Source organism: Psammomys obesus, unplaced genomic scaffold (assembly GCF_907164565.1).
Source record: "Psammomys obesus unplaced genomic scaffold, mPsaObe1.curated_primary_1811, whole genome shotgun sequence".
In the NCBI taxonomy this organism is placed as follows: Eukaryota; Metazoa; Chordata; class Mammalia; order Rodentia; family Muridae; genus Psammomys; species Psammomys obesus.
In genome coordinates, this window is record NW_026596176.1 from 1,677,103 (window position 1) to 1,690,517 (window position 13,415).

At 49.0% G+C, this 13,415-nt stretch overlaps 1 protein-coding gene across 3 annotated transcripts; it reads right to left on the minus strand.

Annotated features, from left to right (window-relative positions):
• Positions 1 to 227: 227 nt before the first annotated feature.
• Positions 228 to 10,094, minus strand: Cacng6 (calcium voltage-gated channel auxiliary subunit gamma 6). 3 transcript variants are annotated; one of them, XM_055595713.1, is made up of 4 exons: positions 9,764 to 10,094; positions 5,071 to 5,145; positions 3,265 to 3,402; positions 228 to 579 (listed from the first exon to the last, which is right to left on the minus strand). In XM_055595713.1, the coding sequence occupies exons 1-4, from the start codon at positions 10,092 to 10,094 to the stop codon at positions 338 to 340; spliced, it is 786 nt and encodes a 261-aa protein (XP_055451688.1). In that variant the 3' UTR covers positions 228 to 337. The 3 variants fall into 3 exon arrangements, with proteins under 3 accessions (XP_055451688.1, XP_055451689.1, XP_055451690.1); XM_055595714.1 differs by lacking the exon at positions 3,265 to 3,402; XM_055595715.1 differs by lacking the exons at positions 3,265 to 3,402; positions 5,071 to 5,145.
• Positions 10,095 to 13,415: the final 3,321 nt, after the last annotated feature.

Here is a 13,415-nt window from a genome sequence, read left to right on the forward strand (position 1 = left end):
GACCTCATTAACTGGCTAGGCTAGCTGGCCAGTGAGTCCCAGGGTTCCCCGGGGTCTGCCTTCCAACACTGGAATTACAGACATGTACCACTGTGCTGGCTTTTAAAGTGGGTTCTGGGGACCCACACTCAAGTCCTCATGCTTGCTCAGCAAGCACTTTACCTACTGAGCCATCTCCCATGCCCACAAAAGCGTTATTTACAAGGAGAAGATTAGGGATCAAGACATTTTGTGAAATGGACCCCCAAAGTGGGAAGAACAGTTTCTCTAGAAGATAGGTGAAAAGTTGGAAACTGAGGCAGGCTTCGCAGATGCCTGCCGAAAGCAGTCTGGGGCTCTAGGCAGTTGGGCCACCCCGCTTGGGGCACAGTGACCCCCAGGGCGGGGAAGGCAGGGTGAGCAACAGGAAACAGACTCCCCCCAGCAGCAGGATTAGACCAGCGCCCACACCACAGCCCAGGGACCAGGAATACTCATAGGCCAGGCGTGGAGCTGGAGGGGTCTCAGGGCTGATGCCACCGTGGAGCAGGGCTCTAACGGAATGCCGGAACACTTCCAGGCTGACAAAGAGCAGCAGGCCTGTCGAAGAAGGAGGAGGAAGAGAGTGAGACTCTCAGCCCAGGGACTCCAGTTCAGGTTTGGAATTGTCACCTCCTCCTCCCTTTGTCAACCAAGAAACAGGATCCTCTTCTTAAGCTTTTCGCTGTCAGTTATCCTCATTCCACCAATGGAGGACAGGCAATATTACATCTATGCCTAACATGCATTTTTCTTCTCTCTCTCTCTCTCTTTTCCTTTCTCTCTCCTCCGTGTACGTGTGTGTGCACTTGTGCAGGTGTGCGCACACGGGTTCATGGTCCATGTGTCTATGTGTGAAAGCCAGACAGAGGTCACCATCACATGCCTTTCTCAATTACTTTCCACTTTATTTTTAAGATGTTTTTTAGCACTTGGGAGACAGAGGCAGGCAGATCTCTGAGTCTGATGCTAGCCTGGGCTATAGAGAGAGTTCCAGGAGACAGCCAAGGCTATACAGGGAAACCCTGTCTCTGGCAGGATTATGGGGAATAGGGATATTTCAAAATTACATTTTAGAGTGTGTGTCTGTGTGTGTGTGTCTGTGTGTGTGTGTCTGTGTGTGTGCGCACCATGGCACATGTGTGAAAATCACAGGACACCTTGTGCAAGTCAGTTCTCTCCTTTCACCATGTTGGGGAGAGAACATCAGACTTGTTTTCACGTCCCTATGCCTGCTGAGCCATCTTGCTGGCCCTACACCTTATTGTTTTGAGACAGGGTCTCTTACTGGCCCAGCGCTCACTAGTTTGGCTTGACTCACTGGCCAGCAAGCCCTCCTTTCTGTGCCAGCCTGCTGGGATTGTAGACTTATAAAGTACAGATTCTAAAAGCCGCCTTGCTTTCAGTGGGTGCTGGCGACCGAGCTCAGGCAGCCTTGCCTACACAGCTAGCACGTAACTGACCACAACATTTCCCAGCCTCCCACACCCTCATTTTGAGGCAAACTTTCCCACAGCTCTAGCTGCCCTTCTCATCATTATGTACACCAGACTAGCTTTGAAGTTCAGAAATCCTCTTCCATCTGTTTAAACACTAGGATTACAGGCATTCTCTACTATGCCTGGCTTAATCACTTTTTGTGGGGACAGGGGTTGAGATGAAATCTCTCTATGTAGTCCTGGCTGTCCTGGAGCTTGTTACATAGACCAGATTGGCCTGGAATTCAGAAATCCTCCTGTCTCTGCCTCCCAAGTGCTGGGATCAAAGATGTGTGCCACCATGCCTGGCAAACTTTTTTTATTTAAAGATTTATTTGTTTATTTTATGTAAATGCGTGCTCTATCTGCATGTACACCTTCGTGCCAGAAGAGAAAATCAGATCCCAGTACAGACAGTTGTGAAACACCATGCGGTTGCTGGGAATTGAACTCAGGGCCTCTGAGAGAGCAGACAATGCTCTTACCACTGATCCAAAATTTTGATACAAAATTCAATGATGCAGTTCAGTGAAAAAGAGGCCAAGAAAGCTCAGCATCAAATCTTGTCTCTGCGTGGCTTCCTGCCCAAGACCTGCATGACACCAGTCCACCAATAATCCATCATGGAAGAGGGGAGATATAAGTGATTTTTGGCCAAAGGGAGATATACATGCAGGCAAGCATTTACACATACAAAATAAGTAGATAAAAAATAATAGCAACCTTTAGCTAGTCTATCGATATAGTATTTTGAACTAGATGTAGACTAAACAGAAGTCTTTGGTATTACTGAGGTCCGTATTTGACAAGATGTGGCATTTCTTTCTTTACCTATAAGAATAGTATACAGCCCTGCAGATGTCAAGTCAAGTCCAAAATTTATAGACTGTTTGGAACTCTTCTTAGTAGCTTGAGACTCTCTCATCTTCAGACCTACTCAACCCTTGACTTTCTTTGACCTCCAGCATGTAATACTGCTCAGAGTCCTGCCTCTACCTCTAAGTATGCAACAGTTTCAGGCCAAATCTAAAAGAGCGTTTGGAGAGAATGCAATTGATGTGCAACAGCAGGGCTTGGGATGCGCCTAACTTTTACATTTTACATGAACTCACTTCAACTTCTGGCACACAACAGTACCTGGAGACTACCCCCTCCCCTTGACATGAAACAATCCTTGGAGAGCCTATGTCCAAACCTAAAATAGTATTTGGAGACAGCCTGCTCTTCTGCCAACAACGGGCTTTGAAATTCTTCCATCTTTGAGCCTACTACAGCCCTTGAACTGCCCCCTCCTCTACTCCCAGCATGGAGTAGTGAGTGGAGATCTCATTCTCAGTGTGCAAAAATTCTTGGCACTCCTGGCTCAAGTCTAAAACAGCATCTAAATCTAAATAAACCTTGCCAGAAAAAGTCCTTGGAATTCTTCCATCTTTGAACCTACTAGAGCCCTTGGGTTTTTCCTCATTCCCAGCATGCAGCAATACTTGGAGATTCTACTCTCTAGCATGAAACACTGTGTAGAGTTCCTACTGCTCCCACAGCAGTGTGTGGAGATCCTAACCTCCAGCATGCAACAGCTGGTAGAGGTCCCACATCCCAGTATGTAATGGTGTGTGGAGGTCCACCTCCCAGCATGCAACAGCATGTGGAATTTCTACCTCCAAGCACGTAACAGTGCATGGAAACCCACCTCCCAGCATGCAACAGTGTGTAGGGATCTCACCTCCCAGCATGCAACACCCTTGGTCCCCCCACACTCAGCCCTCACCTGAGAGGCCAAAGCAGATAGCTCCCAAGCGGAGCAGGAACTCTGCTCCTTTACTGAGCACCATGATGACACAGAGGCAGCCCAAGGCCATGGCTGTCAGTCCCAGCACAGCTATCACAGCAGCTGCCAAGTTTACGTCTGCAAGGAGGGGTCAAAGAAGAGGGAGTGAGCATGGAACAGGAGAATGGACAGCACTCCTCCAAAAGAATCGGAACCAGCCAGGCTCAATGGCATATGGCTGTAATCCAAGCACTAGGCAAGCAGTGGTAGACAGATATCTGTGAGTTCGAGGCCAGCCTGGTCTGCAAAACAAGTCCAGGACAGCCAAGGCTACACAAAGAAACCCTGTCTCAAAAACAAACAAACAAACAAACAAACAAACAAACAAGGAATCAGGACCAGAAGGATGGAAGACTTCAAAGTCCCCCTGAGAGCCTCTTACTTACACTGTAGAAGGAATGGAGACTCAGGCGGGTCAGTTAGTTACTTGGCTCAGGTTACAGAGCAAAAAGGGGGACAAAGCCAGCTCAGGGAGGACCGACTGCTACTTATTCTTTGCTCCTCACTGGGTTACAGATGATGAAGTAGAGGGAAAAGTGGTGAAAGGGATTCACTATCTTGGAACCAACTAGGTTGTAATTATCACCAACTACTTCCCAGCTTGAAAATTCTGGTAAAATCCTCCACCCCTGTCAGTCTTAGCTCTGAAAAACTGGGATTAGAATAGTGGGTGGTCCATATGGGTGCGCCAGGATATTTTTGCCAGCTCTCTCCCCACCCCCTTTTTTCAAGGCAGTGTTGCTCTGTGTAGTTTTGGCTGTCTTCGACTCTTTATAGACCAGGCTGGCCTCGAACTCACAGGGAATCTGCCTGCCTCTGCCTCCCAAATGCTGAGATCACAGGCGTGCGCCACTTCACTTGGCTGACATTTCATCATCTCCGAGGTGCACAGTGACCTGACCCAGCTCAGAAGAGAAAAGAATGGAGAAGGTAAGGGGCCCTATTATGCACCAGGGCTCGCATGTTTAGCTGCCTCACTCATTAAATCCTTATTTAAAAAACAAAAAACAGTGAGAGATAAGGAGTGACCCCAGTTCCTCGGGGAGATACTGGGGCACTGGAGTGATGGTCAGGACGCTGGGCTTAGGATAGAAAGGACAAAGTCCACAGAGTTGCACTGTTGGGTACAGTAGTAGCTACCAGATACCATTTTAAATTCACTTAAGTTAAAATTAAACATTTTGATTTTTAATTAAATTACATCCGCACACCATGCTCCTGAGTAGTATGCGGTTACATGTGGCTGGAGGCCATCACATAGACGACTGTACACACGTAACAGCTTCATTTTTTCCATACGACCCTGTAGATTCATATTTATTTAGATTGGGATCTTGCCTCTGCCCTTTTCTGGGAAAAGGACAGTAATACTCTCAACCATTTCTGATTTGTTTTCTCACCTAAACTATGAAGCTAAAGTCCCAACCTTGCAGGGTTCTAACAAGAACCAGCAACTATGCTAACGAGCTTTGTGTGCTGGAATTAGCATGTAAAATGTCCTTATAATGCTCAATACACAGAGAAAATATGATTTGCCCAAGCCACAGCACAGGCAGAGTTAGTGGCCAGAGTGCTGGACACAAGGTCTGGTGATCATCTTCCCCACTCTTAACCTACCATCCCCCTCCAAATATGGGACATCCACAGAAGCTGACCCCATCCTGAGCATGGTGCTGTCAGTCACCCCTTCACAGCAGCCACCCTACCCCGATCCCTGCCCCCCCTTGTCACATTAGATGTCCTCACCTTTCTTGGTGGTTCGCTGGAAGATGTGTGCATTCTCCCCAGTGGTGAAGAATTTGAAGTAGGTGCAGTTTGATTCTGTGGGGTGCAGGAAAAAAGAAGGGAGTTGATGAAATGAAATTGTGTGTAAGCTCAAGGCTGGGTGTGTCCAGCTAAAAATAGAGTATTAGTATAGCTGACACAGAGAGAAGAATCAGGCTGAACAAATCTTCAGCATAGAAAGGTGCTAAGCCTGATGACCCCTGTTCAATCCTTGGAGTCCACATGGTAGAAAACTTGTACGGGTTGACCTCTGACCTGCGTGTGCTGTACACACAGGTCACACACACACACACACACACACACACACACACAAGCACACACAGGCTCGAGAAGGGAATAAATAAGTACATGCACAGAGCTGGGAAATGACACCATGATGTCAAGATGACCTGCCGCATCACCAGTGTTCAGAGACTGAAATTTTCACCCGAACCCTGCAGTCCAAGGGTGACCCATTAACTTCTCTGGCCCTCCAATTCTTCCTCTTTAAATAAACTGATAATCTCTCTCCTGGCTCCTTCCTGCGAGTCTGAGAAGCAAGTGGATTGGAAATGAGTTACCATTTTATTCAACAAAGGACACCAAGATGCAAGAACCAGGAGGCTAAGAGACTCAGGAAAGGTTCCTCTCTCCTATGCTGCATGAACAAAGGGCTCCTGCAGATTAGCAAGTGGGGAGAGAAATAACCCCATTGAAACATGGGCAACAGATATGAATAGTTATTCACAGGAGGGCAAGTCTGGATAGTTCCCAAGCACATGAAGAGAGACCCGCTGCAGCAGGAGCCAGAGAACGCAACTCGAAGCAGCAGGAAGGTGCCACTTCAGATCAATTAGATGGGCAAACATTGAAAGGGCAGCATCAAGCATCGGAGGGATAAGAGGAAGCAGCTGGGGCTGTAAACTGTCACTGCTCTATTTGTGAAGGACTTTGACATACTTAGAAAACGAAGTACAAGTGTATAGTAGGCGACAACAGTTCAGTTAGTAGAGGGCCATGTGAATGACTGAGGTGCGGTGAGAGTATGTCACCTTGCTGCCAAGGAGATGGTCAGTGGTTAAGAGCACATACCACCCCTGCTGAGATCAGGCGGCTTACGAGCAACTCAGTGCTAAAGGATCCAATGCCGTTTTCTGAACTCTGGGGGTACCTGTGCACACAGACACACACCATCACCACACATACACATAACTTTTAAAAAATAAAAATGAAATAAACCAAGATTCTGTCATATAGAAGCCATCCTAATCTACGTAAGTATACACTTCGGCGTTCTCAAGATGAATTGGCCTAAACCTGCATTTCTCAGAACACAACTCTACCACTAACACTAAGTACCATTGACACATGCCTGTATGTTAATACCCTATGACACAATTTTACATCTGGATATTCAGAGAAGGAAAAAAAAACACACATAGGAATATAGATGTGGTTGTTTACTAAGATGGAATAGAAATTAACCTTGTGTCCATCTCTTGGGCAATTGAGACAGATGCTCTCATGGACAGCTTTACAGCACAGAGTTGCTATAAACTACAAAAGCATAAGCAAGTAAAAGAAATTTGGAAATCACAGTATTAATCAAGAAAAATCGCATTGAAAACAGCATAAAATTACATATACCATTTCCTCAAATCAAAACATATATGTATATAAACTCAAACTCTATGTTTCCAAGTCAAAACATGTATACATGCCATACACATCAGAGAACTGAATTAGGAAAGAAGTTTCTTCAAGACAGGAGCTCCTTGTGTAGCCCTGGCTGTCCTGGAATTGGCTACATAAGACCAGGCTGGTCTCAAATTCACAGAGATCTTCCTGCTTCTGCCTTCCAAGTTCTTGGACTAAAGGCATATAACATGCACAACTTGGGAAATAAGCTTTTTAAATAAACAGATGTGGTGCCAGTCAGGGCTACATGAGACCTTGTCTTTAAAAAGAAACTTTTTAAAAGACAGAGCCATAAGAAGGACCTTGCAAAAGAAGACGATAATTTTATGTAAACATATGTAAGATTTACTCAAAGCATTGTTAATTTAAATATGAGAAATCTTAAAGTTAAAAACAGAAGTTTTAACTTCCTAAGACAGTGTTTCTTATATCTTAAGCTGACTTTGAACCAGCTATGAAGCTAAGGATGGCCTTGAACTCCTGACTCTCCTGCCTCCATCTCCCAAATGCTAGAACTGCAGGTGTGTACTGCCTGGTTTATGTAGTGCTGAGGACCAAACTCAGGACTTTGTGCATACAAGGCAAGCACTCTGCCCATTACCTATATCCGGGCTCTTGAAGTGCATTATACTCTGACCTATTCTTTTATTCTACATATGGGGAAACTGAGATACAAAAAAACAGACAGGAGGGAAAAGAACCACAGGGAGTAGAGGACATTGAAAAAGAGGCCAGACAGTTTGGAGAAGTGGAAATGGAGCTTTATAAATTGAAGGAGAGCTATGAAGGGACAAGTGGATAAATCCACATCAAGTGAGGGTATGGGGTAGGCACAATACCAGCTCATGGAAGAAGGGTTTGTGGTTTCCAGACCAGAGCAACAGCAAGTGTCAGCCTGTCCTACAGCATCAAGAGACAAAGGGCACTTCCTGTGAAAGAAAGATGCTCTTTGCAGCCACTAGTAGGGGATACAGTCTGTACCCATAAGAGAACTACAGTCTTTTCTGGGGCTGGGTGTGGTGCCTGGCATCCCATTTGGCTGCTAGGAACAGGACTTTGTGTCCATGTCCCCTGGAGGACAGGGCAAACTCGCTCGGGAAGCAACAGGGTGAGCCACTCTCTGATACCCAACAGACACAACTGCTGATCCAAGGTGTTATGTAGCCCAGGCTGGCCTACAACTCACTCTGTAGCCAAGCTGACTGACTTCTTGGTCTTTCTGTTTGCACCTCCTGAGTGCTGGTTTGTGCCACCATGGTCAGGGTGAAGTCCTGAGAAGTAGAGGGAATAGCAAGGGATGTGATGGACCTCATCATACACAGTGAAGAGGACAGTTGCTCCCAAAGACCTTGAAGATCTCTGAGACCTTCTTAAGCACTAATGATGTGCAATAAAGTATAGCTCTTAGGAACAGAGACACCTAAGAGTCAAACCACATAGAACTAGCCTGAGGCCAGACTGGGCACTAAGCTCGCATTTTTCTCCCCTGTAGAACAGATATGGGGGCAATCCATCATTGAACTACGCTCCAGTCCCTCGCTGGAGAATTCTAGACAGGTGCTCTACCACTGAGCCACACTCCCAGTATCTCACTGTGGAACTCTATGTAAGTGTTCTACCACTGAGATATGACCCCAGCTCTCTTTTTGCCTTTTGAGAGAGGATCTCACAAAGTTGCCCAGGCTGTCTCTGATCTCCCTCTGTATTCCACATTGCCCTTGAACTCAAGGTCCTCCTGCCTCCTCTAGAGTGCCTATGATTACAGAATTGTATCACCAGGCCCAGCTAGCATCCTGTGTTTGATTTCATTATCCCATTCTGCAAAGGTTTGGGATCACCCTAATCATGGCCCCAAGCAGTGAGAAACAGCAAAAGGGAACTGTTTAAGATAGCCAATCAGGACAGAGAGGTAATTCAAGACACAAACAGTTCCTGGCATCCCATTTGGCTATCAAAGGCTTAGAACATCCTATTTTGGGTTCCAGATTACATCTGGAAAAGTAGAGGTTGAGTAATGAAAGGGAATTCATCCAGAGCCCAGAGGGCGTGAAAGATAGTCCTTGAGGGGTCCTGAGACTCTCAGGTACACATTGGGGAAGAGCAAGGCAGGGATCTCATCAAACAAATGATATCCAAAGTGGGTTCTGATAGGTGTCAAATAGTGTCCTAGAGTCAAAAGAGGTAAAATAAAGACATCTCTAGTTCCCAGGGTGGTATAGAATGTCCCATTTGTCTAAGCAAAGGGCATGTTCTTCAGAGAATAAGAGGCGCAGCTGAGAGGAAAAGAACCACCATATGGGGAAATGAAGGGTGTGGAGTGTTTGTAGAGCAAGGGAGAAGGGTTGGGATGTCCACACTGACCATGAGAGGGACTGGGAATAAGCATTTCTAAGGGGGTACAAGTTGCCCTCAGAATTGCTAGAGGTGCCTGGTAAAAACTTCATTTCATTGTATCTGCAAACAGAGAATAGCGCAGATTTTTTTTTTTTTTTTACTTCCGGGTAGGCGTAGGGTGGTCTGTCTCCACAGAGGCTCACAGGGTGGGAATGTGGGATGTCTCCAGGCTTCTAGTTAAGGGCACAGGCTGTCTGTGGGTGCATGGCTGTCTGGTGGAGAATGCAGGCAGTTCTAGGGGATATGGGTTGGCGGGGGTGGGTACAGGCTGTTCTGAGGGTACCAGCTGGGTCTGAAAGCACAGGCTGTCTCTAGTAGGTACCGGCTGGTCCGGGGCACGGGCCATAGCTAGAAGACAACGTTTATAAACACGTTTTCTGAGGGGATATGCTACTTGGCGATAATGGGCTATGCCTGGGTATCTCCTCCCTCTCCCCGCCCCCTTTCTCTCCAGTTTTTCTGAGCACAGGTTGATTTGGGAACAAACTCGTTCTTGGGGATAAAACTTTTTGGTTTTCCCAGACATAAGTTTCTTTCTGCCTGACTGCGGCACACAGGTCTGGCTCAGGACACAGCCTCTCACCTCCTGGCAGCTCAGCTGGGCCACAGGTCTCCCTGCCCGGGGGCACGTCCGCCTGCCACAGTCTCTTGATGCACACCTTCCACAGCCCCAAATGGGCAGCCTCACAGACGGCGCTGCCGTTGGTCTTGTATGTATTGAGCTCCACCCAGAACTCGGTGCCCACAGCCAGCACAGCCAGCGTGGCACCCACGGCGGCCAGCAAAAGCACCAGCTTGATCTTGCCCTCATGCTCCGGAGTCAGGCCGAGATTCTGCTGTCCCTGGGCACGACGCCGGCCCACAGCTGCCCTACGACGGTCCTCCTCTTGCATGAAGAAGTTAGACCACATCATGATGATGGGAGGGAGTGGTTGGAGCTCAGGAGAGCTTCAAAGCGTCAGAGAAACCTGTCTGTACAGGGCGCCTGTGGGGTAGGGAGCAAGGCCTGGACTTTCGAAAGAAGTAGGAGTTTCAGTGTCAACTAGATTGGGAATGAGCAAAAGCTGAACCCCAAGTGCAAGAGTGAAGGCCTCTGCCCCTCAGAACTAAAAATAAAAACAAAAAGAAACTATGTTCTTGACCTAAGGATGCCACCTGGACTTGTGCCCATGAATTTGGCACAGGTGAGGCCTAGAGGAAAGCCAGGCTCCCTTTGAGGTTCACCTGTCCAAGAGGGGGACTGGGGAGCTCCAGGAGGGAGCACCTGCTCTGTCTGTACAAGCTGCTGATGGGGTCTCCAGTAAGCCTCAGAATTTTCCCAAAGAGGGGACGTTGAGGGTTTTCGTGTATTTGGAAAATATGGTCTAGGTTTCTTCCGGCTGAGTTTGAGGAGGGAGATATCAGAACACCTTCGGGTTATACAAGAGTTAGACTTGGGTTTTCACAGAGAAAGTAACAAATCCTTTCAAGTCTCAGAGAGGCAAGGAGGATCCTCCAATATTCACAGCAGATCGGGGGCGGGGGTGGGGGGGACTGAATTCGGGCGGGGGGGGGCAATGGGCAAGCCAGGAACTACTCAGACAAAAAGCCTAAGTCTCTCCGTGGCTGAGAATCACGGCGAGGTCCAGAAAAAGAGGCTAGGGGACTCTCTGAGGGCCCAGGAGAAAGACTGGGGTTCCAACAGGGCTCAGACCAAGGCACTGTGGTCCACACTCTGGCTCAGAAAACCAGGGCAAAGAACCCTGGGGGACATAGGACTTGGAAAAGGACTCTCAGTCAGTCCGTTTGCAGTCACTCGGCTCCCCCTCCCCCAGGCTCCCAGGGCCTGCCAGGCCAGGATCGTTCCAGACTCAGCTCGGGGTCCCGCGCTCCCCTGGGTCTTCCCACCCGGGTCTCCCGGGCACGGGCCCCTTGCGCTCTCCTGCCTCCGCGCCGCGCCGGCCCCAGCTCCGCGATGCCTCCGAAGCGTCCGGGTTTGCTCGCCTCCGCCCAGTCGGCCCTCCGGACCCGCTGCGCTCGCTCCCTGCTTCGCCCCATCTGCCCACCCCCTCACCCCCTCACCCCACTGGCTATTTCGGGCTCGACCCGTAAATAACACCCGCACCTGTCGCGGGCGCCTGTTGCCATAGGGATCCCGGGTATTTTAAGGGGACAAGGGGTGGGGGAGGGAGGCCTCTAAGAAGGAGGGGCCGGTCTTCAACAAGCTGAACCTAGGGCGATTTGTTTCCCCAAGGGTCCAGGCGAGGCTGCAAAACCCAGACTCCAAAATCTGGAAGCCGGGGAGCCAGTGAAGTGCAGAGAACACGTGTTTCTGTCCTGAGCAGTCCAAGCTGGAAGCTCGCTAGCCGGAATTACTGGGTGCTGAGGGTCAGAGGATAGAAGGAAGGATTGGAGGTGGAAGTGGGATGGACCCTGGAGTCTGAAGGAGGAGGGCGTGGGTATGTACTCCTGAGTTTCAGGGATAAAGACTGAACTAGGTATGAGGGAGGAGGGCTTATAGGCTCCTGGTCCTGAGGAAGGAAGACTGGACCCTGGACTCTTGAGTCTGAGGGAGGAGGCTAAGGCCTGAACTTCGGGGTCTGAGAGAGGAGGATTGGAACCCTTGAGTCTGGGTCGGGGTCAGAGATGAGGGTAGGGCTCCAGGGTCTGAGGGAGTAGGTCTAGTGCTTGTATCCCTAGAGGAGTTGTCAGAACCTCCACTCAAGGTCTGGAAGAGGCCACTGTGGCCAGAATCCTGGGTGTCAATAGATAGACGGGTTGCAGTGTCCTCACTTCCCCAGAACGTAGAAAAGGCAGACCTCAGGGAACTGAGGGGTTAGGAAGCATGAAGCAGAGCAACTATCCTCGTTGGATTTATTAGACTGGATGCCCTTGGGGGACCTTTCATGCAGTGTTAGCTCCCCCAGGGGCAGAGACCAGGACAGGGACTGCAGGGCAGCAGGGGCCTGATTCTTAACCCTTCTTCACTCCCTCTCTCAGCCCTTCTGTGGACCACCCAGGTGGGACCCACCTTTTACCAACTCCTTCCTTCCCCAAGGGCTTCTCCAGGTGGGCCTGGTGCCATGACCAGGCTCCTAGGACACCCCTATCACCTCTGCTGGCCCTACTCTGGGCTTTTTGGTTGGAATCCATACTACCATTAAAGGTGATTTGCTTTGCTTATGTGTGGCTCTCCCATCAGACTGGCTCAACTGGTCACGGTCCTCTCCAGTCTCTGTTTCAAGACCAGGTATACAAGAAGCCTTAGACACTTCAGTTGGGTGATATGAATGAATGAAGTATAGGTGAATGAATGGCCTGGTGCGATGAGATGGCATGCACACACACCCCTCCCCGAGACTAGGAAAGATGTGACTTTCCCCTCTTCACTGGAACTGTTCTCTGTAGTCTCTGTTTTGCATGACTAAGCTACCTGTCTCTCCACTCCTTAACAAGGTAAACACAGGGGCCTGGCATCACTGAGTGTCCCCAATAGACCCTCCTGGGCACATAAATTTCATTGGCTCTCCTCAGGGCTTGATGGTCCCCCAAAGCAAGCCCCCATGCTGTCAGCAGCGGGGGTTGGCAGGTGGGCAGCACAGCCTCATTTTGGAAGTCCTCCCGAGCTCCTCCTCTCTGCCTGCAACTGAACTGGTCCCCCACCACTGGGTCCGGGATCCGCCATCTTTCTCAGTCCCGTCTGCTGTGGTAGCTCTGGAAGTGAGGGGTGTGTTTCCGGTCCTCTTGCCTGTACGTTTTGTTTCTCTGCCATCGTCCTTCTTTATTTTCAAAAGACGAGAAGTTATTATTTTTCGGGGTGCGTGTGGAGGTCAGAAGCAACTTCAGGGGCCCGTTCTTTCCTTCCACCAAGAGGGCCCAGGGTGGGGACTGAACTCAGGTGTCAGGCTTGGCAGTGACCCACTGTCTCTCTGGCCCTCTTTAAAACTTTTCTTATTGTTCTAAGAAAATCTCTCTCTCTCTCTAAAGCTCAGACATGACTTTAGGGATTGTAGCAATTCAACCCCCCTGCCTCAGCCTCTTTAGTTCCAGCTTTATAGGCATGAGCTGTTACACCCAGCTCTATCATTTTCATACCAAGATAATAATTCTGCCTCCCCATTCTTCCCTCGCAGCCCTCCTCCCTGTGCTGGATCGAGGCTTCTGTCTGTAGAACTGGCCTGGTCACCATGCACTGAGCTTGTCACCCCTGTCCGCTTTAACAAACTTCCTAGTCTTCCATGTCCTCCTCTAGCTCT